This window comes from Plecotus auritus, assembly GCF_963455305.1.
Source record: "Plecotus auritus genome assembly, chromosome: 5".
Classification (NCBI taxonomy): domain Eukaryota; kingdom Metazoa; phylum Chordata; class Mammalia; order Chiroptera; family Vespertilionidae; genus Plecotus; species Plecotus auritus.
The window spans coordinates 160,602,612-160,630,203 of NC_137776.1; the positions used below are offsets into that span (position 1 = coordinate 160,602,612).

The 27,592-nt window shown below is 40.6% G+C and overlaps 2 protein-coding genes across 2 annotated transcripts in view; both read left to right on the forward strand.

Annotated features, from left to right (window-relative positions):
• TMEFF1 (transmembrane protein with EGF like and two follistatin like domains 1) overlaps window positions 1-16,307 on the forward strand; it is a 78,443-nt gene extending 62,136 nt beyond the window's left edge. Inside the window, exons 8-10 of the mRNA XM_080668072.1 lie at window positions 4,953-5,076; window positions 11,042-11,200; window positions 15,196-16,307. Of these exons, the coding sequence (XP_080524198.1) occupies window positions 4,953-5,076; window positions 11,042-11,200; window positions 15,196-15,280 (368 nt within the window). The 3' untranslated portion in view covers window positions 15,281-16,307. The remainder of the gene's footprint in view (window positions 1-4,952; window positions 5,077-11,041; window positions 11,201-15,195) is intronic.
• A 362-nt stretch (window positions 16,308-16,669) lies between these two features.
• Window positions 16,670-26,459, forward strand: CAVIN4 (caveolae associated protein 4). Its single transcript, XM_080668073.1, has 2 exons — window positions 16,670-17,191; window positions 23,913-26,459. The coding sequence occupies exons 1-2, from the start codon at window positions 16,784-16,786 to the stop codon at window positions 24,597-24,599; spliced, it is 1,095 nt and encodes a 364-aa protein (XP_080524199.1). The 5' UTR covers window positions 16,670-16,783; the 3' UTR covers window positions 24,600-26,459.
• Window positions 26,460-27,592: the final 1,133 nt, after the last annotated feature.

A 27,592-nucleotide genomic window follows, 5' to 3' on the forward strand; every position in this document is an offset into this window, starting at 1 on the left:
TAGATCAAGGTCTCTAGCTCTCCTAGACTTCCCTCATCCCTACCTTGGCCTCCTGTAATTCTTAACTTGCAAGAGTCACTTAATAATACATCATTTTCATATCTAAGTACCAATGCTTTTTCAGTTACTGAGCCACACTTTTCTTCCTTCTTCCCTTGTATTTTCAGCTTTTTGTTTGTTTGTTAATCCTCACCCAAGGATATTTTTCCACTGATTTTTAGAGAGTGGAAGGGAGAGAGAGAAACATTGATGTGAGAGAGAGACATCAATTGGTTGCCTCCTGCACACACCCCGACCAGGGCCAGGGATTGAGCTGCAATTGATGTTCGTGCCCTTGACTGGAATTAAACCCAGGACCCTTCATTCCACGGGCCAATGCTCTATCCACTGAGCAAAACCGGCTGGGGCTTGTTCAGCTTTTTGTGTGTATGTGTTGATTTCCGAAATGATTATAAACTTTTTTCGGGACTGGGACCATGTATGCTTCCAATAAATATCTTGTGTGGCTTAGCTGAGCATATGGCTGTGCACAGAAATAGAATGTAAATAGAATGGAATGAATAGCACTGGTACTGAGCAGAATGCCACATTTGGATTCTGTGATAGCCACAGGCTTCAAAGTTTTATTAGACATGTTCATGTTTTATACAGCTTCGCTTTGTCTAGAGCTTGATGCCACATTCTTTTACTAATTCATTCAGTAAATGCTGTTGGGGCCATACTTTGTCTATTAATTTCTCAAAACCCTGTTCTTAAATTAGTTAACCTTTTCTCATTGCTTTCATAGCTGAATCCTGCTAGCTTTCAGCTCCGCATTATTCTTGAAATTTTCTGTTTATAGGACTTTCTTATGGTAGATTAGCACATTATCAGTCTCATAAGGCTATCCAGTCCTATTGTTATACACCTTATAGGACTTTATTATTATTATAGGTTGGTGCATAACCTCAGTCTCTATGGTCCCATTACATACTTCCTTGTGTGTGATACCAGGAAGGTACCATGTTCTGAGAGGTGCGGGGTGATAAGGGCTATGGGAGACAGTGCTTGTTCCCTTACGCCACTTACGGCTTGATTCAAACGTATAATAGCACTTTTAGTTTTAAACCAGAGCAAGAAAAGTACTACCTTCCAAGTGTTAAAGAGTTATACAGAAATGAGTAACACCAGCGTCTAGGTTCTCAAAGGCTCTCACAGTCTCATGGTAGCGATTGATTTAAAAACCCCAAATAGTTATACAACAATATCATGAGTATTGTAGTAGACGAGTGGATGCTCAGGATTTCAGCAGCCTGCAGAAGGGCTTGATTTCTTTCATCACAGCAGAATGACCGTTTTGGGAGCTGGAGGAGACCTTATGAGCCCTTTGAGGACCAGATATGTATTAATTATTTTTTTATCTCCCACTAGAGGCCAGGTGCATGAAATTCATGCACGGGGGGGGGGGGTTGGCGGGGGGGAGTGTCCCTCAGCCCAGCCTGCACCCTCTCCAATCTGGGACCCCTCGAGTGATGTCTGACTACCCGTTTAGGTCCAATACCAGTGGGATCGGGCCTAAACGGGCAGTCGGCCATCCCTCTCACAATCCAGGACTGCTGACTCCCAATCGCTTGCCTGCCTGCCTGCCTGATTGCCCCTAACCGCTTCTGCCTGCCAGCCTGATTACCCCTAACCACTCCCCTGCAAGCCTGATCGACACCTAACTGCTCCCCTGCTGGCCCAATTTCCCCTAACCGCCCTCCCCTGCTGGCCTGGTCACCCCTACCTGCCCGCCCCTGATGGCCTGGTCACCTCCAACTGCCCTCTTCTGCTGGCCTGATTGCTCACAACTGCCCTCCCTTGCAGGCCTGGTTCCTCCCAATTGCCCCCCCCGCTGGCCATCTTGTGGCGGCCATCTTGTGTCCACATGGTGGTGGTCATCTTTGACCACATGGGGGTGGCCATCTTGTGCATTGGAATGATGGTCAATTTGCATATTACTCTTTTATTAGATAGGATGCCTAGCGGAGTGCCTGACATGTGGAACATGATCAATAAATGAAAAATGAATAAGTCATCTATTCTTTGCTGTCCAGCCTGGTAGCTACTGGCCACATGTGGCTACTGAGCGCTTGAAAGATGGCTGGTGGGAATTGAGGTGTGTTGTGAGTGCAAAGGGCTTACTGGATTTTGAAGATTAATTTAAGAAAAAAGAGTGGAAAATACCAGTTTTACAATAAATGTTGATTATTGGTTGAAATGATGTTTATTTGATATATTGGGTTAAATAAAATATATGATTAAAATTAATTTACCTGTTTTTACTTTCTAAAAATATGGCTACTAAGGAAATAAAAATTACATATGTCTTGTATTCCACTCCTGTTGGACAATGCTGATCTCATTTAACTCTGTTAGAGAAAGTGAGACCAAAGTCACAAAACAGCAGAGATGTCCTTAAAATTGAGAATTTATATGCTGGGCTTCTTAAATTCTAGTGTAGTTCTTTTTCTAGGCATAATTTAGTACAATGTAAATACATGAATTTTGAGGTTAAAAGGCATCAATTTGGTCTTGTTAGGGATGACATAACCTCTCTGTTTTAGTTATCCTATCATTGAGCTTGATCATCATTAAAAGTTTCTCCTTTTATATGTAAACTAGAGGCCCAGTGCACAAAATTCGTGCACGGGGGAGGGTGGGGGGCGGGCGGCAGTGTGTCCCTTAGCCCGGCCTGCACCCTATCCAATCCGGGACCCCTCAGGGGATGTCTGACTGCTGGGATCGGGCCTAAACTGGCAGTCAGACATCCCTCTCGCAATCCAGGACCACTGGCTCCTAACCACTCACCTGCCTGCCTGCCTACTGCCCCCAACTGCCCTCCCCTGCCGGCCTGGTCGCTCCCAACGGCCCTCCCCTGCTGGCCTAGTCACACCCAACGGCCCTCCCCTGCTGGCCTAGTTGCCCCCAACTGCCCTCACCTGCTAGCCTGATCACCCCTAACCCTCTGCCAGCCTGATCTCACCCCTAACTGCTCTCCCCTGCCAGCCTAATCACCCCTAACTGCCTCTGCCTCGGCCCCCAACACCATGGTTTTGTCCGAAGGAAGTTGGATGTCCGGAAGATGGCCAGTAGACCCGGTCTAATTAGCATATTACCCTTTTATTAGTATAGATTTTGATCTTCAGAAAAATCTACATTTTCAGTTCTCAGTTTTTTCTGTAGTTGGCACCTCTATTCCCACTTCTTTCTTGCTCTTCCCCTTTTCATACACACACACACACACACACACACAGCCTCCTATTTTACTCCTTCTTTTTGTTCCCATTAACATTCTTCAAATTATATTAGCACCTTTATTTGTATTTGGGGGAGATAAGCCTTTGCTGTTACATGGGGTGCTAGCTGGTTGTTTTAGAGTCTTGTACATGCAGTAATTATCTCATGTAGTCCTTGAAACCACATGATGTATAGGCCCTATTATGATTCTGATTTTGCAGCTATGCAATGTCAAGCTTAGAGAGAGCAGTATGCTCAAGGTCACACAGCTAATAAAAAACAGCATCTATAAGCTGGAACTGTCAAAAGAAACAGCAGGAAATAGGAAATTGACAGGCCTGTACACATTGGGGAACTCTGGGTCCATAGAGTTGAGGATTAATGTGCCAGAAAAAAAGTACAAAAATCCATTCCAAAATGTGTGGCTTTGTGAATGAGTATGTGTATGTAAGTATATGAGAGAGAGAGAGGGGGAGGGGGGATAGATTCTGCTAAGTGAGATAAGCCAGTCGGAGAAAGATAAATATCACATGATCTCACTCATATGTGGGATATAATGATCAACATAAACTGATGAACAAAAATAGATCCAGAGACAAATGGCAGGGGAGGTCAACCAAAGGACTTGTATGCATGCATATTAGCATAACCAAGGGACACAGACACTGGGGTGTAGGGGCTTGCCCTCGGGGGTGGGAATGGCGGGGGCGGGGGGGGGGGGGGGAAGGAGACATATGTAAAACTTCAGATAAAAAACCCAAAAAACTCCCCATGATGTAGCAGTTCACTGAAAATTAAAGGTGTCGTTTCCTGGTTAAAAAAAGAGAGAGAGAGGGATGGTTAGAAACTATGAATGAATGAATATGATTGATCTTGAAGACTGGGTCCCTCTGTCTTCATCTGTCCTGCCTCTTTCTGTTTTTCCTTCCTGACCCTTTTCCCATTTCTGACAGTGGACTTACTCAGCACACTTCCATTTTCTTCACTTCAGCTCAGTTTAGTTCAAATCAGTATACCTAAGTCTGAACAGCTGTTCATCAGCATGTTTACAATAGTTTTCTGTGGATAGGGGCATCTCAGGTGATTAAATATCTTTTGTCCTCTATATTATTTGAAATTTTTTACATTAACATATACTAAAAATGCTGTATAAAAAGAATAGCAAAACTATTTTCATTTGGGAAAAAATCAGTATGCTTGTTAGTGTTTATTCCAAAAATAAACCTTTAACCTTAAAATTTCAGAATCCCATAACTTTCTGCCATTCCTTGGCCTCAGTTTCATAGCCCCCAGGTAAATGATTAGAATAAGTTCATTCTCCAAAAGCCAATGGTATATACAGCATCTCTCTGTCACAGAGAAGAGCTTTCTCATAGAAGTCACATTTATGTCTTTAACAAAGATGTTTAGTTGTGTTTTTGTGTGTTTTTTTTTGGCAAATTGTTTTTAAATAACAGGAGCTCATAGTGGTCACATCCTGCAAATACTTTCAAATGCTTTGAGTCTAACCAGTCTACCTGCTGTGTTTCTGGCATTATGTGACCTTGATTCTTATCCATCCCGATACTTGATAAATTTCCTTTTCAAATTACCCAGCAAGGGGTGAATTTACTTATTGTCTCAGAACCCTTGAAAAGTCCATATTTCTCAATTTGCTTTTCATTATTTATTGACTTGGTTTATGCTCTTTTAAGATGCTAGTGATCAAAGAGAGGATGTTTATATTGGAAACCACATGCCTTGCCCTGAAAACCTCAATGGTTACTGCATCCATGGAAAGTGTGAATTCATCTATGCTACTCAGAAGGCTTCTTGTAGGTAAGTCGGTACCTCCAGGTCAGAGATGAGACATTTTTTCCCGTCGGTGGTCACTGCTCTATACAAGGCAATGAAATGTGGATGAGCTATTACCAAAAAATACTGTTTACTTGCAGTGGAGATATTTTAAAAAGCGTCATTTCAAAAAAAAGTTGGCAGATAATATGCAAAACCGTGTTGTATTAGGATTTTGAGATTTAACCTTTTGAATATAATGTTATATATTTTCATATAAAAATAAGTATGCCGTACTTCAACACTATTTGGTTGTTAGGCAATCTGTCATGAGGTGGTTGAGGGACTGAGGAATGTGTGAAGAACAGAGAACATGTAACTCAGAATATGTGCTAAAATAGATGTCTAAAAATAAGGGGATGAGGATGTAGAACCAGGTGTGATGGGAGAGATGGAAACGGAAAGGGTGCAAACCTGTCTGATTCCAGAGAGATTATGTGACTTGTTCACAGTTAGCAGCAAGTTACAAATAGAGTTGGGACAAAATTAGAGCTCTGATTTTCTGATATTCAACCTATGGTAGTGCTTTTTGCTGTTCTGTCTGCCAATAGCCCTTCTTATTGCTGCTGTCTGGAGCTCATCCCCTCCCTCCGGTTGGTCCAGTTAGCCAGGCGCTGTTTCCATAGATGCGGGGAGATGGGTTATTCTGCTCCCTCCTGCCTCCTGAAGTTTCACCAGAATCCTTTGTTCTTTTCTTTGTAAAAACATCAAAACATGGAGAAATAGTGTACTTTTCCTTTGTTCTGTCCGTCTCCAAGCCAGTGACTCTTTCTAAGAAGGAAAAGGGGCCACTTGAAATCAGGTCTCTTGGTTTCTGTACCCCTCTAGGTCCTTTCTCCTGACTCTTTCATTTTCCTCCTGTCCTCCTGCTTTCAAAAACGAAACAGAACAAACAAACAAAACCTTACTGTAATACATATCACCTTCTAAAATAACCATTTAATTTACTTATTATGTTTATTGACCCTCCCTTCCCCAGCTAGAGGGTAACCAGGCCAGGGATCTTTATTTCTTTTGCTCATTGATGTTTCCCAGATGCCCGTTACAGTACCTGCTACATGTCAGGTGCTCAGTAAACATGTTAATTGAATGAATCAGCACTTGAGGCCATGGGAGTGAATGGGATTACTGTGGAGGGGATGTGGGGTGAAGGCAGCATAGCCTGAATCTACCTTGAATGAATATAAGATGAAGAAGTAATCACCTAGAAGTTAATACTCAAGGTATTCTGAGAGTATAACTCAAAGTGAGTTGCAGAAAATAGTATCCAGGGAGAATTGCCTGAACAATAAATGGCATATACATTCTTTTTTATTTTCTGATTTTAATCTTTGGATTAAGCTTAACTGTCAAGAGTGCTGCATATCTAGGACGGTGTTATAGCTCCCTGTGGAACTTTTTATTTTACTGAGCTTTGACTTCTGGCCATTAGCTTACCATGAAAGATTATTTAAAAACTCCTAAGGGACTTGCTCATATTATTGAATTTATTGCAGCTGCATTGCTGAGGATGGTGTCCTCTGTACTAGAGGGTTGCCCCTCTCTTAATGAGGACCAGTGAGATAAAGTTCCCTTGAATTTAGTAACAATAGCAACTGTGGTTCTTTTGAACAGCTGCTTTGATTTTATTTTGTGGAGGTTGTGTTCTGTGTCAGTGATCTTACCACTTTCTTTTTTTTTTCTTTTTAATTTAATAAATCTTTATTGTTCAGATTATTACAGTTGTTCCTCTTTCCCCCCCATAGCTTTCCTCTACCCAGTTCCCACCCTACCCTCTGCTTTAACCCCTTCCCCCACTGTCCTCATTTGTAGGGGTACGATTTTTGTCCAGTCTCTTCCCGCACCCCCCCACACCGCTCTCCCCCCCCGAGAATTGTCAGTCCACTCCCTTTATATGCCCCTGATTCTATTATATTCACCAGTTTATTCTGTTCATCAGATTTTTTTATTTACTTGATTTTTAGGTTCACTTGTTGATAGATATGTATTTGTTGTTCATAATTTTTATCTTCTTCCTTTTCTTAAAAGAATACCTTTCAGCATTTCATATAATACTGGTTTGGTGGTGATGAACTCCTTTAGCTTTTTCTTATCTGTGAAGCTCTTTATCTGCCCTTCAATTCAGAATGATAGCTTTGCTGGGTAGAGTAATCTTGGTTGTAGGTTCTTGCTATTCATCACTTTGAAAATTTCTTGCCACTCCCGTCTGGCCTGCATAGTTTCTGTTGAGAAATCAGCTGACAGTTGTATGGGTGCTCCCTTGTAGGTAACTAACTGTTTTTCTCTTGCTGCTTTTAATATTCTCTCTTTGTCTTTTGCTCTTGGCATTTTAATTATGATGTGTCTTGGTGTGGTCCTCTTTGGATTCCTTTTGTTTAGGGTTCTCTGCACTTCCTGGACTTGTAAGTCTCTTTCTTTCACCAGGTGGGGGAAGTTTTCGGTCATTATTTCTTCAAATAGGTTTTTAGTATCTTGCTCTCTCTCTTCTTCTGGCACCCCCATAATTCTGATGTTGGTACGCTTGAAGTTGTCCCAGAGGCTCCTTACACTATCTTTAACTTTTTGGATTTTTTTTTCTTTTTGCTTTTCCGATTGAGTGTTTTTTGCTTCTTTGTATTTCAAATCTTTGACTTGATTCTTGCATTCCTCTAGTCTGCTGTTAGATCTCTGTATAATATTTTTTATTTCAGTCAGTGTATGTTTAGTTTCTAGTTGGTCCTTTTTCATATCCTCAAGGGTCTGGCTAAATTTATCGGCCTTTTCTAGGAAATTCTTGAAAAACCTTATAACCGTGGTTTTGAACTCTATATCCAGTCATTTGCTTTCCTCCATTTCTTTCATTTGTGATCTGTTTCTTTGTCTCCGCATTTTCATTGCTTCCCTGAGTTGATAGAGTGCCTTTGTGTGCTAGGTGTCCTATATGGCCCAGTGACTCAGCCTCCCCAGTTACCTGAGGTGGACACTCTTGGTGCACCCCTTTGTGGGCTGTGTGCACTGTCTTGTTGTAGTTAAGCCTTGATTGTTGTTGGTATCACTGGGAGGAATTGACCTTCAGGCCAATTGGCTGTGAGGATCAGCTTTGTCTATGCTGGGAGAACTTCTGTGCTGGAGACACCCTTATGAGACAAAACTTGCAAAAGCCTCTGTGCTCAGCTTGGATGGGGCGGAGTTTCAGGGTGGAGCAGACAGCATTGGTTTCCTGTCAGCCCTGCTCTAAGAGGCCCCTGTGTCTCAGTGTCCCGTGGTAATCGCTGCAAGCACCTCTGAGAGAAAGCCGCCCTCGAGTTTCGCCTGCTGCCAGACAGTCCAGTTTCTCCCCAAATGAGTCTGGGTCCCCAGAGTCTCGCCTGGAACTGGAGTTCAGTGCAGTCAGGAGCTTTTGTCTCCCTCCTGCTTGAGAAAGCCAGCCTCGTACTCAATTGCCTGCCCTCTCCGCGTGCACGCCTCAGTACCTCTGCCTCCTGCAGCTCCTCTGAGTCTCAGTGTGCCCCTCTCTTTCCTTCTAGTTGTAGAATTTCCACTCAGCCAGCCTTCCTGTGGTTCTGGATGATGTCCGTTTTGTCTTTTAGTTGTAGTTTTGAAATTGTTGTGCAAGGCAGCAGTTTAGGTGTTTACCTATGCTGCCATCTTGGTTTTCTCCTCTAAAGAGTCTTACCACTTTCTTTTGTTTCATTTTTGTGAACAAGTCAATGGTTTTTTAGTATATTTGCAGAGTGTTGAAATCAGCACAATGAATTTTAGAACATTTCATCACCCCAGGAAGAAACTCCATACCCTTTAGCTATTACTCCCAAGTTTCCCATCCTCCTCAGCCTTAGGCAACCACTAATCTATTTGTCTCTTTAGATTTACCTAGTCTGGACATTTCATTTAAGTGGACTCATATGATATGTGGTTTTCTGTGACTGGCTTCTTTCACTTAGCATCATGTTTTTAAGGTTCATCCATGTTGTAGCATGTGTCAGTACTTTGTTCCTTTTTATGGCTGAATGAATTCCATTGAATGGATAACACCACATTTTTTAATCCACTTACTGATTGATGAATATTTGGATTGTTTCCACTTTTTGGCTATTATGAATAATGCTGCCCTGAATAATTGTTTGCAGGTTTTATATGGATATATACCAGGCAAATGCTGAGTGAAATTGCTGAGCCAAATGGTAACTCTGTTTATAACTTTTTGAGGAAATTTTAGACCATTTTCAAAAGGGGCTGTACTATTTTACATTCTCGTTAGTATCCTCGCCAACATTTGTTAGTATCTGAATTTTTTTATCCTGGCCATTCTAATGATATGAAATGGTATCTTATTGTGGTTTTGACTTACATTTTTCTGAAGGCTAATGGTGTTACTATCTTTTTATGTGTTTATTTCCCATTTGTATATCTTATTTGAAGAAATGTCCGTTCAGATCTTTTGCCCATTTTGCAATTTTTTGTTAAGGAGTTGTTATAGTTTTTTATATGTTCTAGATGTAAGTATCTTATCAGATATATAATTTGCAAAAATTTTCTCCCATTCTGCAGGCTATCTTTTCACTTTCTTGATAGTGTCCTTATGCACAGAAGATTTTAATTTTCATGTAGTTCAATTTAACATTTTTGTTGTTGTTGTTGATGCTTGTGCTGTTGGTGTCATATCTAAGAAATCATTGCCTAATCTAAAGGTATGAAGATTTACTTCTTTTTTCCCCCTGAGTGTTATAGTTTTAGCTCTTAGTTTTAGATTTATGATCCATTTTGAGTTAATTTTTGTGTATGTTGTGAAGAAGAGGTCCAACTTCATTTATTTGTATGTGGTCGTCCAGTTGTCCCAGCATCATTTGTTGAACAGACTGTTCTTTCCCCATTGAATTGTCTTAGCACCGTTGTCAGGCATCAGTTGACCATAGAAGTATGGGTGCATTTCTGGGCCCTCAATTCTATCCCATAGTCTATATATCTACCTTACTACGTTCCTTTTTTTTTTTTTTGGTCTGCTAGGAAGCTCAGAGCCCAATGTGACACCTTCTGGCAGGAACCTCAGGGTTGGGATGGGTGGACTCACATCACCCCTGTTTTATCCCTGTCCCCAGGATTCTTTGTTGTTGTTATAAATGCTTTATTAAAAAAGCTTTTTATTTTTTGTAATGAAGTGTGGGACATGAATAAATACACTGTCGATACACTCCAGATGTTTTATTAATCATTTCCAACTGAAGGCTGCCTAATTCATGCATTTTACTTCTGTTAGCTAACATTGTAAATTTTCTGTTAACTATCTTAAATGTTTCCTCCTGTCATATGATTGTCATCATGATATTGTTGCCTTTTTATTTACTTTTACTTGGAATTAGATAATTTCTAAGATTAGCAACTACTCGACTGCTTGTCTTCATTTCTGTTATTAATAACTTATCTCCTGCTTGCATCTTAAATGATGATATTATGTACACTGAAAAGTGTCTCGACTATAATTCGGTGCTATGTTCAAGGAACTGTAAATGTTTATACCTATTTATTCAATAATACCATTTCTAAGTATCTAGCCTAAGGAATAACACTAATATACAAAAGTGTACATTCAACCAAGATGTTCACTATACCTAATTTATAATTGTGAAAAATGGAAAATAACTGATATGTCTTAGGATAAGAAATAGATAAAGTTAGCTCTGTTATAGTCACTGAATGAAATATTATTTATCTATTTTTGAATGAAGGTAATAAAGACTAGCAACTTTAAAAATTAATGTGATATAATGATGGGGGGGAAGCACCATGTAAAATAGATATATTAAAAAGAGTGTAAGGAAATCCACAAATGGCTTTTTTTTTTAGGTGGTGGGAGGGTGCCTGATTTTCTATGCCTGTTAAAATATATCATTTATGTACCTTTTAATTTTAAAACCTAAAACTATTGAAATTTGTAATTCTCATAGAAATTCCTTCCCTCCTGCCTTTTCAGGTGTGAATCTGGTTACACTGGACAGCACTGTGAAAAGACGGACTTTAGTATTCTCTACGTAGTGCCAAGCAGGCAAAAGCTCACTCATGTTCTCATCGCAGCAATTATCGGAGCTGTGCAGATCGCCATTATAGTAGCTATTGTCATGTGCATAACAAGGTAGGTGATGACCTAAGAGATAACAACTTAGAATTAGAGGTGGGTAGCTGTTAAATTAAAGGAGAACCTTGAAGCTCACTCTAAATGATAGGGGCTTTTAAGTCCACCAGTCTATTAGGAAAAAATCCTAGGGTCCCATGTGGGTCTGACCTCTCCCTGTCTTGCCTCTTTAGAAGATGGGCAGAAACTCATTCTCAGGGTTTTGTGTCTATCTGAGCTGCAGGTAGAGGGAGCATGAGGATATTCAATGGCATAAAGGAATTTAGGGACCTTAGAACGGTGTGTCGGTTCTAAGCACTGCACTTGGGGACAGTAACGGTGGGAGCAGCCTCTTTGGAATGGTCCGCACACGCACAGAAGAGCCATGCCGAAAGTGTTCAAGCCCTGCTGACCCGCAAGGTGTTTTATGTCCTAAGAATATCCGTTATTCATAGGGACTATAACAAGAAAGGAAGAAACCAGAGGCTAAAGAAAACTGCTTTTCTTCTTATATCATTATCTTAACACTACTTCATTTTCTGGAAAACAGTCATGACTACTAAACTTTAAAATTCTGTAGTACAACTAAAACCATTGGAACTTATCATAACTAAGCTGCACATTAAAGGACTACTTGGACTGCAGTTAGCACAAAATGGGCGTTTCCCACGCTGAGCTGAAATATCTGAGTCAGAACTGACCTGGACTTGAGAATCAAGTCAAAGCCAATCAGGTTCATATTGTCTGTATGTTTCCCAGGCTCGTGTCTTGTCTTGCTTGCCTCTTCCTTACCTCCTTTAACATTTGGTTCAGAAGTTTCATAAACATCATCTGTATACTTTTCTGCCTTATTCTGGGCAGGGGAGTGGAGCACATCAAGTGCAGAGATTGGCAGGCCAGAGAGGATTTATGACTCTACCCAAGGTCTGGATGGCAGCCAGACCTTCAGTAGTCTCAGCCATCTGGAGCTGGAATGATAAATCTAGAAATGATAATAAAAAAAGTGTTCTCTGAGTAATAGATATTTTTCATGAAATTCAGGCACTAAAGTCAGTGGATTTTATTCTGTAGAACAGATGATCTGCCCTTTGGCAAGACGACTGAGTATAAAATTGGGCAGTAGATGAAAGTAGGGACATAATGATATAAAAAGTAATGACTGCAGAGAGAGAAGATAGGAAGAAAAAAAAAAAAAGACATGCAACAGCAGGCCTGCCTGTGGCCACTTAAAATAGGCTCTCAGAGGTTAAGGCATTCGTCTGTGGTCACCCAAACTAGTAAGTGGAAGGGCCTGGACTGGATGGAGGGCTGCCCAGGTCCCAAACCATTCCTCTTTCCACTGAACCATCTTGGGGAATCATATTTGCTAAGTGTGAACATCATGGGAGCAAGGTTCCAACTTCATTTTCAGGGTTTTGAAAGGGGTTGGGGGGGGATTTGGTATAAAACCTTTTTTTTTCCTTCAGAGCATTAATTTGAATGTCATCTGCAAAATTCAGTGGAGGAGAGAAAATGTGAGGTCAGGGATGACCATTTAGGACATTATTAGAGTAAAGGACTGATGGGAGTAGTAAATGATTTGGAAGGTGAAAGAAATAATTAAGGTAGAGGTAAGGGAAGATTTTGAAGCCCAGTGACAGGGCCATCTTGAAGAAGATCAAAGGATGTCAGAGTCAGCAGGAAGCAACTTTAGTTCAACCCCTTCGTTCTAGAGAAATGAGGAAACTGCAGCCTGGGATGGGAAGTATCTTACCCAAGATCGGAGAGGACATTAAGCCTGTGTACAAATGCCAATTCAGCCTTTTATCCAGCTCTGTGCGTCTATTCTCCGTGTGCTGTGATCCTCAGCTACTATATTAAATTATCTGGCTTGTCGTTTTCAAGTTAATACCCTCCAGTTTATACCACAGACCCATTTGCTGCCCTCACAGTATATTTTTAACTGTGTTTCCGTATCTTTACCACCCACGGGTCTCCATGACCAAAGGGTCATCTTGTTGATTTATTATAAGTCTGTCCTTGAGGCCTGTCTTTTTATTGTGGTATTTTCTCTCCTAGAATGTCTTGCTGTCTTGGATTTAGAATATTATAATTATAACTAGAGGCCCGGTGCACAAAATTTGTGCATGGGTAGGGTCCCTAGGCCTGGCCGGCGATCAGGGACAATCAGGTTCCCCCCTTCCCCATCTCCCTGCCTCTGCCTTCCCTTGCTCTCTCAGCACCCTGCTGCTGCTGGATGCCTGCCATGGTCCACAGCACTCCCTGGTGGTCAACACACATCATAGCAAGCGATTGAACTCCTGGTCAAACTCGCGAGGGGACACTTTGCATATTAGCCATATATATAATTACTTGGACTTGTCTCCTTTGAATTTTTAGGGACTGCCTCTCCCACGCCGTCCATTATGGGCAGCTGTTCACTTATCCCATGGTGGCTGATACATGCAAGGAATCTTCCTTTAAAAGGATATTCCCGCTGACCCACTCATCAAGACTGCATGAGTAACATTGTTTTCTTTTATGCTTGGAATCTATTTTCTTGTTTTTTGACTCATAGAATGACTGATTGGCAGGGACCTTGGACATCATCCTAGACAAACCCCCTTAATTTATACATGGAAAAACCATGGCCTCAGGGAATTGGAACTTTTCCAGATCATAGTGAATTAGTGACAATTAAAAGAGGGGTCGCTTGACTTCTCAACCAGTTTTCCCATGTAGGAAATAGCAATGATTCCAGCAGTATCTCAAAGTGTTTTTATGAAGATTCATGAGATAACATTTGTGAAAAACAATATATAAATTGGATTGTTACCACCAAGGCTTTTAAAACAAGGCAATGCATTGCTCTTTGAAATTGACTAAAAATATGGAAATTTTGGAGTACTCATTATGCAAGACTTTCTTTCCATTCAATTATAAATTACTTAAAAATTTTTTTGTATCCTCATCCAAGGACATGTTTTTTTAATTGATGAGAGAGAGAGAGAGAGAGAGAGAGAGAGCGAGCGAGAAGAGATCGCTTGCCTCCCATATGTGCCCTGACCGGGAATCAAACCTGTAACCTGGGTGTGTGCCCTGACGAGGCATCAAACCTGCAACCTTTTCGTGTGCAGGATAATGCTCCAAGCAACTGAATCACCCAGCCAGCGCTAGATAATAAATTCCTTGCTGGCAGAGATTTTAGAAGTTAGTCGAACTCTTAAAATTGTACGTATAGGAAAAGAAGGTTGCACAGCTCGTTTTTAGCAGAGCTCAAGCTCAACATTACCAGAACTCATCCCAGTCCCTGTATCCCACATTGTGTAGCACAGTGCTTTGTGCAGACACAATAAGAGCTCATCATATGTTTGCGTTCTGTGGACAGGCACAAACACAGTTAGAGCACAATGAGATATATGCCACATGGAGAAACCCGTATGGTAAAATAAGAGCGGAGTCCAGGAATTCCCCTTACCCACAGCATGGCTGTACTTTATTGGGTTCTGTGGTTTGCCCAAGCAGGGTGGTGGAACGACTTGCAGTCATTGCCTAAAATCTCTAGGCATTTCCTATGTATTCCTATCGGAGGTTAAATAAGCATATTTCTTCCTGATTTCTCCCTTCATCTAAGCTGTTCTTATCATCTTGGGGGTGTCAGTGTTCAGGGAAAATTGAATTACTTTCAGGGAAAATATATGTTATCAGTTTCTGGTGGGGTGGGGGAGGGGGTTGCCCGGCCAGAGGAAGGGCGGGATTCCTCTTGGGGATGCACGTCAGCAATAGAGACCCTGGAAATGAATTTTGCGCATGTCCGGACCTGCATCGTTTATCTACCCCTCCACCTCCCCACTTTATCGGGAAGATGGCAGTCTGACATGTTGGGTCCTCACCTTGTCTTGTACCAACCAGCGTCCTGCTTCCCTTCCGTGGGAGGGCATGAATACGTTTTTATGTGTGAAATGTGCATTACTTTGGAAACATTTGAATATCCTAAACAAAATGACATTTTTCTTTTTCTTTTTTTAACTCAACAGAAAATGCCCTAAAAACAATAGAGGACGACGACAGAAGCAAAACCTAGGTCATTTTACTTCAGATACGTCATCCAGGATGGTTTAAAATGATGGCTTTTATATGTACACTGACCATGTGATGTACATTTATTATGTCTTTTTTTAAAGAATGGAAATATTTATTTCAGAGGCCTTATTTTTGGACATTTTTAGTGTAGTACAGTTGGCTCGTATTTAGAATATTCAGCTACAACAGTTTTGGACTGTTTAGTAGTCTTTGTTTTATGTTTTTAAATACAGAAATTGATTTCATAAATTTGTACCACATGGTAATTCTAAGACTTGTTCTTTACCCATGGAATGTAATATTTTTGCAAAGGTGGACCACTTCACAAATGGTTGTAAAGTCATACCCACTTCTTCCACAATGACCACAGCAAATGACTAAGCATGAACTAAAGGTAAAGATGTTTACAGATTACTTTTCTTACAAAACAAATTTTAGAAGACACTGTGTTTAAATAGACATTTAAATGTTTTGAGATTTAGTAACTGTTTTTCTAGACACTGCCTATCGCATGAACTGTAAAGCCGTGTGTGTTTAGGTGTAAAATATTTATAAGATGTATGGACTGGAATTTGATTATTCCTTTCTTTGAAAAAATAATTCTGGTAACTCAAAAAAGTGTCTGGGAGCAATGATGGGACAGATCACTGGAAAGTAGATTTAGACATTGTGGAAACAGTCTGTTTAACAAACAGACTGGAATAAAGCCTTCCCTCTCAGTTAAACTACTTTAATACACATTAACTTTTAAAGAAAAGATTTGTTTTAACATAAATAATTGTATCAGTGTTTGTGAATAAAATGCAAAAATGATTAATGATTGGTGCTCTTAAAGTGAGCTTAAAAATTACCTAAGACCTCTATCCAAATTTGTCCTGTAGTAATAGCTATAATAATAGATTGTTGGTGTTTCAAGATCTGAAGTGCGAGTAGAATGTATTCAGCTGTTTAATGTGTAGTTTAGATATTCAGAAGTATGCATGTAGAATTTAAGATGTTCAAAATGGAATATTAATTTTAATATTTGATTTGGAAAAGCATGTCATAATATAGTGTTTTCACTATATGGCCTTTGTTTTGGTGTGTTTATTTACTAGATTCTTTGATATGTCAGTGAAATGAATAGAAAAAGCAGATTTTTGCTGAAAATTCTCCTTTGCTTTTACAAATTCTGCTGGAAATTATCTAAAGGCAAAAGTCTCACCCAACATTTAGAGTTCGCTTCTTTGGTCATTTGGCTTCTAGGCTTAATATTAGCAACAAAGTGAGCTTTTTTGAAAAAAGCTTTTCTCCTCTATCCACACAGTCTTATTTGAGTCCCTTAGTCAGTCCGTAAGCATGTTTGGAACAGTCCCCAGTGCTCTGCAAGGGCTCGTATTGCAGAACAGTCACGTATGGGCATTTGTAGTTATAAATACTTGACCAGTCTCCAGGGGTGGGGCTTCCAACCCTTTAAACAACCCCGTTGCCTGTTACGAAGCTGTTTGCTCTAAGTGCCAGAATTGATGGTGGGAGGCCCTCTGTAGCTGAGAAATAAGTAAAATGGAACATAATGGGTCTGCTTCAAATGCTGATAAGATCCACCAGAACCGCCTGTCGGGCATGGCCGAAGATGAAGACCAAGACGCTGCCCTCACCATCGTGACGGTGCTGGACAAAGTTGCCACCATCGTGGACAGAGTGCAGGCGAGCCAGAAGAGAATAGAAGAGAGGCACCGGGTGATGGGAAACTCCATCAAGTCCGTCCAGATCGACCTGCTGAAGCTTTCGCAGTCACACAGCAACACAGGCTATGTCATTAACAAGTTGTTTGAGAAAACCCGAAAGGTCAGTGCTCACATTAAGGACGTGAAGGCCCGGGTGGAGAAGCAGCAAGTTCACGTGACGAAAGTGGAAACGAAGCAAGAGGAGATAATGAAGAAAAACAAATTCCGGGTGGTGATATTCCAGGTAAGCTTGTGCTTGGGTTTACCTGGATTCCTACTGCAATCCCTCGCCTGCTTTCACTGTCAACAAATCCTAGCAGAACATTGCCTCGGAGCTATTGTATGTATGCCTGTAGTAGAATTCTCTATCAGCATATATCTCAGGATCAAACCACTTTTAAGTGAAGGAACGTACTATCAGATCAGTATTTTGAGCCTCTCAACCATTTTGTGTAATATGAACTGTGGGCTGTAGCTGAGTCTATTTCTTGCCTTTGAAACTTAATATTGGGAAAGCTCTTTCAGCACATTAGCCATCTTAGCATGATGCCCTCACATAGGCTTTAGAGCATTTGAACTGGAAGAGACACGAGTCACAATAATAAGAAACTGTATTTTGCAATGAACCAGGCAATTATTCTTATTTTTGTTATTGTTACTATAGTTATATAAATGTCAGAGTCACAGAAGTGATTCCTTATATTTAATTACAGAGTCTTTTTACTTAGCTGATGTAATACAATAGTTTTTGTGTGGCATTGCATATTGAGCCAAGTTCCTATAATACTGTACATTTGAACTCATATTTTTTAACTAGGACCATAATCGTGGCAAATGCATACTATCTATAATATATTTTAAAACTTTTACAAATCAAAAAGAAAAAGTTGAACTTTCCTCTCATAGTAGAAAAACGGGAAAATCATTATCAGGCAATTTACAAAAGACAAAATAAAGGAGCAGGATTCTTCTTTCACCTACTTTTTTGCAGTTACCAAAGCATAACATATTCAGAGTTTAAGGGTAGAAAAAAACAAGCACCTCACTGTTCTGCTAGTAGGATAATTAATTGGCACAACATTTCTGTAGGGTAGTTTTGTTAGTACATATTAAGAATTTAAAAAATTCACAAATCTTTTGGCCCAAAAAATTATTGTCAAAGATTTTGTTCTAAGTATAAAATCAGTAATATATTCAATGGTGCATATATACATTATTATCATTACTGCGTTTTTAAAATGGATGCCCATATGCTTAGGAAAAAAAACCCTAGAAGAATTAAAACAGAATAAAATAGGAGGGCAGTTGGATTATGTAGGCAGATAATTGTAAGATAGTAGGGATGTGGGCCATAACCTCACACAGCATTCTCTACACTTTAGTCAATTCTCCATAGCCCACTCTTGACTGATAAAATTACACAGTGGTATTTTGAATCTGTTGGTTATTTAGGAAGAAGAATAGGGAGGAGAGAGAAGTGTTGCTTATTTCAAAGTTAGATAGTTTGGACTATGTCATTTCCCTTTCCTTCCAGATCCCTGGAAGTTCTTCTCCAGACTTAAAAACCTGAAAAAAATTAGTCACCTTAGCTTCGGAGCCCAGTTCCAATGTTAGTGTACATAATGGGGATCTAGATTTGGTATTGGAGAATGTGGTATCCGTTCTTCAATTCACTTTCCAAGGGCATTAGCCGTAACGGGTACACATCACCCTCCAGTTGCTTGGGTCACGCCAGCAAACATTCTTAGTGTCCAGCATTTGTCCTGAGAACCTTCGTGCCAAGAATGGAGCAGGTGCCAGTCAAGCTATACAGAGGCTAGAGCACAGAAGTTTCTGAAAAGTTCTAATGGACTCTTGTTTGTCTATTGACGTAATTCTTTTTTTTTGAAGTTATAATGTTTCTGTATTTATTCACCATTAATTTCCTGTAACCTGCTATTTTCCCCCCCTCTCTTTGAGCCCCTATAGTTACTTGAATGAATAGAAGATAATATGGAAAAATCGCTGAGAGGCACTAGGTAGGTCAGATACCTTTCCTTGTAAGATAGAGTGCTGGAAGATTCGTGAAAGTACGTTTTCGGAGTAAGCAGCAGTTAGTCAATAAGCAGTCATCTATAGTGGCAGAGAAAAGACAAAGGCAAATAACAGTGGACATAGAACTCAGATTTGATGATTCATTAGATGTTAGAACATGATACAATATTCACATGATTGTTTTCAGAGTTCTTGTCATTCATTCTCACAGTTCATATGTGTAAGTGGTTATATTGAGAATGCTTCTTCTACTAAAATTAACTTGAAGCTAACTCAGCTATAGGATATGTGCATTTCCGTTTGGGTCCTTCCTCTAAAAGTTTTCCCTCGATATATCTTTTGGTGGCAACCCTTATGGTATTTTATCTCCCACAGTTGTGTGTGGCTGAGCTTTCACCCAATCCTGGACATTGGCATTAAAAAAATTATCTACTTCTCATACAATTATCATTTTTCTTTGAACATGCTTTCACTTTGATGACCTTTTGATCATACAAAACAGGAGTCTTAGCATATCTTCTAACAATTTTGCTTACTAAGCACAGGCCTGTGGTCACAAGTGAGATCTTTGCCATTCCCTACTGGTAAATCCCAGACTTCTATATATTCCAAATTCCCCTAGCTATATTACTATAATATTCAAGTCTGACCCAAAGTACTCATTTTGTTATAAAATTCATCTTTTTTTTAAACCTGGACTTTTACATAAAAAGTATGTAACAATCATATTTGGAAATCAATTATAATTCAACCCCATAATCTTTAATTATTATTACAGTGTGTTCACTACTGACTCATGTATCTCTGACTCATGGGATTTACAACAAATGGATTCATATAACAAGTACTGTCCCTGACTCTATCTCTGTTTTCTGTTAATTCTGCTTTTGTATAATTTGTTGTATAATTGAAGAAGGATATGTGATTTCTGAGCCCTATCTGATTTCTGAGTTATATCTGATTTCACAGCAGGATTGAGATGGATTTTTCCCCTGCCAAGCAGTAATTATTTTTTGGCTCTTTCCTTATCTAATTATACCTTCTCAGGCCATACCCACCCACTTGGTGTTGCTGAAGCTACTCCCTGCAACAGGTGTCAGGAAAAGAGGAATAATCTTGCTGCTTCTGATTCATCAGAGAGCTATGAGACGCCCACCCTGCCCTTTTTTTAAAAGCTCCTAGACTCTTTAGTCCTGTAGTCAAAGATTTTAATTTTAAATACGTATCCAAAGAAATAAGGTTTCAGGGATTCTTCTTCATCATCAGTCTGGTAGGTTTTGGAATATATGTCAATGTGTTTCTTTCATTTTATTCATTTTCTTTTGAACAGGTTTACTCTGGATATCAAGTGGGAGCACAGTCTTCATTAGGGAATTTTAACTCAGGGGTTCAGTTAAAAGTCTCGTGATCTTCCAAGTTTTCCCTGTTTAGTTTTAGAAATAATCCCTAAATAGTTGGGTTCCTTTAGCAGCTGTGTTTCTGGGCTGGTAAGGTCACCAGTGTCCGTGTTCCCAAATCTAATTCTCATTCTTCTTGGACACATTTGATAGTTAGCCCCTCCCTCTGTTCTTGAAACTTCTTTTCCCTTAGCTTCTGGGAGATAGGGGTAGGGCTGCTACTCTCTCTTGGATTTCTTCCTGCTTCACTGGCTGATCTTTCTCCTTTTGGTTTTCTCTTCTCTTCTTACCTACAAATCCGAAATCCCTTTATCTATAACACCAAAACCTATATTATTTAATAACTTATTTGGCAGCAACTCCTTACTTGACCCAAACTCAGTCGATGACAAAATCTGACCTGAGATAGCATGAGGCTGTTTATAATCTTTAGCCCACCTTAGAGTGAATATTCATATTTTTTTCCACAAAAATGTTTCTTCCCAAGATTTCACTGGGAATGTTATATTATTTTTTCCCAAATCTGAAATATTCCGAATTCTGAAACACACCTTGGCCCCAAGGAGTTTGAATAATAGAATGTAGACTCATTCACTCAATGTCTTCATGATTGCTTTAATCTAATCTCATGATTTCTAATTTAATCCTTATGTTAGTGACTCCAAAATGTTTATCTCTAGTCCAGACCTCCCTTTTAAAATCCAAACTTACATACTCAGCTGCCTACTCAACATCTCTGCTTAGATTTCCAGGACGCATTTCAGAGTCATCACATGTAGATCTCATCCTTCCCTTCCGCTTTCTTCCTCCTGCTGTCTTTGTCATCTTTTTTAAGGAAAATCTGTCCTTCAATTGCTTAGACCATGTACTTGAGAATTATCATTTGTGGTCACCAAATGATAATGCTCTTTAACACTCACATCCAAATCTACCAGCAAATCCTGTTGGCTTCTATGTTCGAAGTGGAATCAGACCACTTCTCACCACCACCTCTGCCAACACCCTGATCCACTCTCACCTGACTTATCTCAGTGGTCTCCAACAGTTCTCCCTGCTTCTTATCTTGCCCCAATAGCCTATTTTCAACAGAGTGATCCTTGTACAACATGGGTCAAATCATGGCACTTCTCTCCTCAGAACTCTTACAGGCTTCCTCTCACACTCAAAATATTGGATACGGAGCCCTACATGATCTAGCCCTCCTCCTGTTACTTCTCTTTCCCTCTCTCCTCCTTTTGTTGTCTGCCCCCTGATCACTTTGCTCCAACCACTTCGTCCACCTTGCTGTTTCTCCTTCCCTCCCAGGTATACCCATTACCTATAGGTCTAGGCTAGAATGTCACCTTAATTAGTGAGGCCTTTCTGAGCATCCTTCCTAGTCACTGTATTTCCCCCCTTCCCTGCTTTATTTTTCACCTCTTAGCACTTACCACCATCCAACATACTTTACATTTAACTTGTTTATCTCTCTCTGAAACTGTAAGCTCTTCTACTCTGTTTTCCTCTCAGGAGGTGGTTCTCAGTTCCTAGAGCATTGACTGTGCATGGTAGGTGCTTAGTTACCATTTGTTGGATGAAGATATGGCCCCTTATTTAACCCAACAGTCATACTGGGCATCCTATCTAATAAAAGAGTAATATGCAAATTGACCATCACTCCAGCACACAAGATGGCTGCCCCCATATGGTCAAAGATGGCTGCCCCCATGTGGACACAAGATGGCCACCACAAGATGGCCAGCAGGGGAGGGCAGTTGGGAGGGACCAGGCCTGCAAGGGAGGGCAGTTGGGGGCGATCAAGCCTGCAGGGGAGGGCAGTTAGGGGTGACCAGGCAGGCAGAGGAGGGAAGTTGGGGGTGACTGGGCCTGCAGGGAAGGGCAGTTGGGGGGGACCCAGGCCTGCAGGGGAGGGTAGTTAGGGGAGACCAGGCCTGCAGGGGAGGGCAGTTAGGGGCAATCAGGCTGGCAGGGGAGCAGTTAGGCATCAGGCTAGTTAGGGGGTGATCAGGTTGGCAGGCAGAAGTGGTTAGGGGCAATCAGGAAGTCAGGCAGGCGAGCAGTTGGGAGCCAGCAGTCCTGGATTGTGAGAGGGATGTCTGACTGCCCGTTTAGGCCCGATCCTACCAGGATCGGGCCTAAACGGGGAGTTGGACATCTGTCAAGGGGTCCCAGATTGGAGAGGGTGCAGGCTGGGCTGAGGGACACACACCCCTGTGCACGAATTTCGTGCAACGGGCCTCTAGTAAAACATAAGACACATCTTTGTCTTCATGAACTTTTCATTAAGTGAAAGCTTCCAGAGACATTTATAAATAAGTAGGGTTCCAATTCAATTTAGACTGTGATAAATGCTATAAATAGAGGTTTGCACGTGTCATTTTGATGTAAATTGGAGACACAATTAGCCTCTTGGGGAAGTTGGGGACATTTGAACCCATTCTTGAAGAGAGAGATTTTTTACAAAGTTGAACAGAGGTGAAGGGGTGTTTAAGGAAGCAAGACCCACCTATACAATGTTTGTAGTACGTGTTGGAGGAACTGAGAGTGACTGAGTGTTGCTGGACTGGGGGAAAGTGGCTTAGCTCAAACGGAAGAGCCTTCTCATCATACTAAAGAGTTTGAACACTATCCTTTGAGTATTGATGAGCTCCCAAAAGTTTTAAAGTAGAAAAAGGATGTGATCAGAGCTATGCTTTAGACATATTTCTCAGGAAATGCTTAGGTGATGTTTTGGAGGTAGAAGTATTACACAGATTCAGGCCTCAGGTGACAAGAACCTGAATTAAAACCTTGGTAGAGGCAAGGAGGAAGGAGGAGGGAACAGGTGAGTTATTAAGCAGTATTATTGACGGTACTTGGTGAGCAGTTAGATATGGGATGGGAAAGAGAGAAAATATTTGGGATGATGACTCTGAGGTTTCTAGCTGAGTGGCACCTGGATGGGTATTGGTACTGAGAGTTCAGGAAGGGAAGTAGCTGTGGAGAGGATGATGAGTTAAGTTTGAGATACTTGTGCTACTAGGTGGAGGGGTCTGTCCATTATTTAAAAATGTGTCTTCATCTTAGGAGAAAGGGAAAGGTGAAAATATTTGTGAATTTGCTTACAATTGGATCTTAAGGCAGAGGCTTGGATAAGGTTGCTCAGGTGAGCTTGGGAGATGAAGAAAGAAAAAGGGCTCTGGAGAAATACCAACATTTAGGGAGTAGGCAGCCCAGCCAGTGTGGCTCACCAGTTGAGTATTAACCCAGGAACCAATAGGTCACTGGCTTGATTCCCAGTCAGGGTACATGCCTGGGATGTGGGCTTGATCCCTGGTAGGGGATGTGCAAGAGGCAGCTGGTCGATGATATTGCTCTCTCATCTCATGGATGTTTCTATCTCTCTATCCCTCTCCTTTCCTCTCTCTCTAAAAATCATTAAAAACATTTTTTAAAAAGAGAAGTGGGCAGAGGATAAACAGCCTATGGAGGAGATTTAAAGGCACAGCAGAAGGTAAAAGAACTGGTCTCTAACATGCTTTCTTTTTCCTTCAGGAGGATATTCGGTGTCCAACATCCCTGTCTATTGTTAAAGACAAAAGCATAACTGAGAATCAAGAGGAGGACGATGAAGATGTCTTTGATCCCCCAATAGATCTGTCTTCGGATGAAGAATATTACGTTGAAGAAAGCAGATCCACAAGGCTTAGAAAGTCAGGCAAGGAGCGCATTGATAATTTCAAAAAGGCATTTTCCAAAGAAAACATGCAGAAGACGCGGCAGAATTTTGACAAGAAAGTCAATAGAATGCGAACTAGAATAGTGACCCCGGAAAGGAGAGAGAGGCTAAGGCAGTCAGGAGAGAGGTTGAGGCAGTCAGGAGAGAGGCTGAAACAGTCAGGGGAAAGATTTAAGCAATCTATTTCTAATGCAGCTCCCTCGAAGGACACTTTTAAGATGCGTGGCCTTCGGAAAGCTAAAGGAGGAACGGTGGCCGAAGGTCCAGAAGAGGTCAGGGAGATGGGCGTGGACATCATTGCCGGGAGCCAGTCTCTGAGCCCCATCAGTGAGCTCTACAGCAATGAGCTCAGTGAAACAGACCACGAGGAGGCCAGGGTGGTGCATCCTCCCAGCGAAGCGGGGGAAATCCCAACTCCTGAGCCTTTAAGAGTTACTTTTAAGCCCCAGGTGAGAGTAGAGGATGACGAATCTCTTTTGGTAGATTTAAAGCAGTCTTCATAGAGAGTATATTTTCAGTGTAAATCACCTTAATCATGCAGTTCCAATTTAAGTAGTATAGTCACTTAACCTTTATAGGCCATTTAGGAAACAATAAATGGTATGATTTTTATTTCTTATGTTTAAACTCTTAAAGGCAATAAAATATTATGTACACTTCCTAGTAACTTCCTTGGGGCTTTGTTCTTTCTCCTCCGGGCCTATAAGATTCTAGCAGCATCCTCTCATATCATTCTCATGACAGCTGTGGATTCTTAAGTTCCTTCCTCTTGCACACCAGAAAAACAGTTTCCTAGAGAGGCCCAGTTAGGTGTTTAGTAGTTTAAGACAAGTGAAGGGCAGATTTGTGGCCATGATTTGCAAGTGAACTCTCAATTTTGGTCTAGATTTAAGGGGGTGGCCAACCTTCAAGGGGATTATATCATCCATATGTTCAAATCAATAGATTGGCCAGTAAATTAGTAATCACATGTCTTTTTGATGCTTTTGCATGAAGAATGGAAGTTCTGGATTGAGCATTTGGTTCTGGGTCACAGCTGCTCTTACAGTGAGCGCTTGGCATGTCGCCTGCTCATAAGCTCATCAGTAAATTGGAGAGGGTAGGCCTGTCCTGCCCATCTCAGAGCACTGTTGTGAAGATCCCAGGAAACACTGTGCATTCTGGGGGAACAAGAAACACATCCAGAGGAAACGAGCCCTACTGATTTCTCAAACACAGAATCAGACTAATGACACCTGAAAAAGTCCTGCAGGCCACGTGGTGAGGACGTAGGTTGGACAGACACTAAAGCTGGTCTTCAAGTCTTTTCACAGAATCAGGAATGAAAATAAATGCTTATGTGACATCTTTTTTTTTTTTAATCAAAGACTAAAATGAAACCTTGGGGTTGAGTTGGATCTTAAGAGTTTTCTTGAAAAGTCTTTTTCTAATTTTGTAAATTTAGATCTGTGTTGGACTATAGCAACATTCGTGTGAGGAGTGTGCAGCGTAAGACTGTGGCTGTGGACAAAGTCAGCCCTGGTAGGGTGGGGTTTGGAATCAACCTCAGATATTTCTGCTTTACAGAGTGAAGCCCTCAGGGTGTGTCTGTCCAAAACAGTATTCATACGGGTTCATTTTAGCTGCTCTGGGAGGAAGTCAGATTCCACTCTTAGCTTTAGACCTAGCCAATCCAGAAGTAGACATTATTACCAAAGAAAGATAGATATGGTCATACTGGTTCTGCACTACTGGTAATATTTAAAGATCTGGTTTTGTAATAGGGAGGAGATGATGGAATTGTTGAACTTGAGGAGTTTGGATAACACTCAGCTTTCAGGTCAGTGTTGGATGCTCATGTAGTAATTGTAATCAATATACACACATCATAAACAAACACAGAATAAACCAACTTTAAGATATTTGACTCAGCCCTAACCAGCTTGGCTCCGTGGATAGGGCTATGGCCTGCGGACTCAAGGGTCCCAGGTTCGATTCCCGTTAAGGGCATGTACCTTGGTTGCGCGCACATCCCCAGTAAGGGGTGTGCAGGAAGCACTGATTGATGTTTCTCATCGATGTTTCTAACTCTCCCTCTCCCTTCCTCTCTGTAAAAAATCAATAAAATATATTTTTAAAAAAAGATATTTGACTCAGTTACCCCAGATATTTGGGTTTGGGAATTTGATTCAGCATCATTTCTTCTTCAATCTGCATGAACACATAAAATAATACATTGTTCATCTTTTTATATTGAAAACTGAAGTGTACACAACGTTGAACAATACAATGGAAAATTTCAAAAATGTTATTTAAAGAGAGCTTGGATGCCTAATCACATATTTCCTTAAAACCATAATAAATTTGAATTTTAAAAAAGACATTTTACTAAGTTTGATGTCAGTGTCCTATTTGTAAATATTGTTACTAGTAATGAATGCAAACAGCATGGTGTGAATTTGATATAACAACCTTTCTAATAATAGGTATGTTTCTAGGTTAAGAAGAATGTAAACATAAGCTTTTTCTTTTTTTCTAGCCCTATGCAGACTAAATATCAATTGGGCTAAAACACTTTTCGGCAAATATTCCTTTTCGAGGAATCTTTGTAACATCTGTTTGCTTACTGACCCATTGTAGAAACAGACTTGACATGTTATGGAACATTTCCCATATAGACATACTTGAATTTTGATGCCGGAGGAGTTATAACATGGTCAGCTCTTCATCACGGTAGATGTTGTGCAAACTCAAACACTCAATTTCATGTCCTCAGAGGTTCATTGTGATCTTGTCCTCCGTTCTTGAACTAGGATTTTCCCCTCCATGTCACTCTGTCTCTTGAATTGTTCCCCATATTTAGGATATTCCTCATTTTTGCATTCATGATATTTTCTTCTTTTCTTTCCCCTGTTTTCTTGATGTAAAGAATGGTTATTTATAATGGGCTGCAAAATCACACATTCCCACTTAATGCAAGGAATAGGCTGGTCAGCATTCTTTTTTATTTTTTAATTCATTGATTAAGGTGTTACATATGTGTCCTTATTCCCCCATTACCCCCCACCTCCCCCACTCATGCCCTCACCCCCCTGGTGTCTGTGTCCATTGGTTAGGCTTATATGCATGCATACAAGTCCTTTGGTTGATCTCTCCCCTTTACCCCCACCTTCCCCTACCTTCACTCTGAGGTTTGATGGTCTGATTGATGTTTCTCTGTCTCTGGATTTATTTTTGTTCATCAGTTTATGTTGTTCATTATATTCCATAAATGAGTGAGATCATGTGATATTTATCTTTCTCTGCCTGGCTTATTTCAATGCTCTCCAGTTCCACCCATGCTGTTGCAAATGGTAAGAACTCCTTTTTACCAGCGTTCTTTATTGTAAAAGACAGCACAACAGATTTTCTGCTCATTTTACTCTTCTCTGTTTTTGAAATTATACATGTCAGCTTTTAAACAATTTATTCAAATAAAACCACTAGCAGGATTTACCCCCTTTTCTTGTGTGAGGCA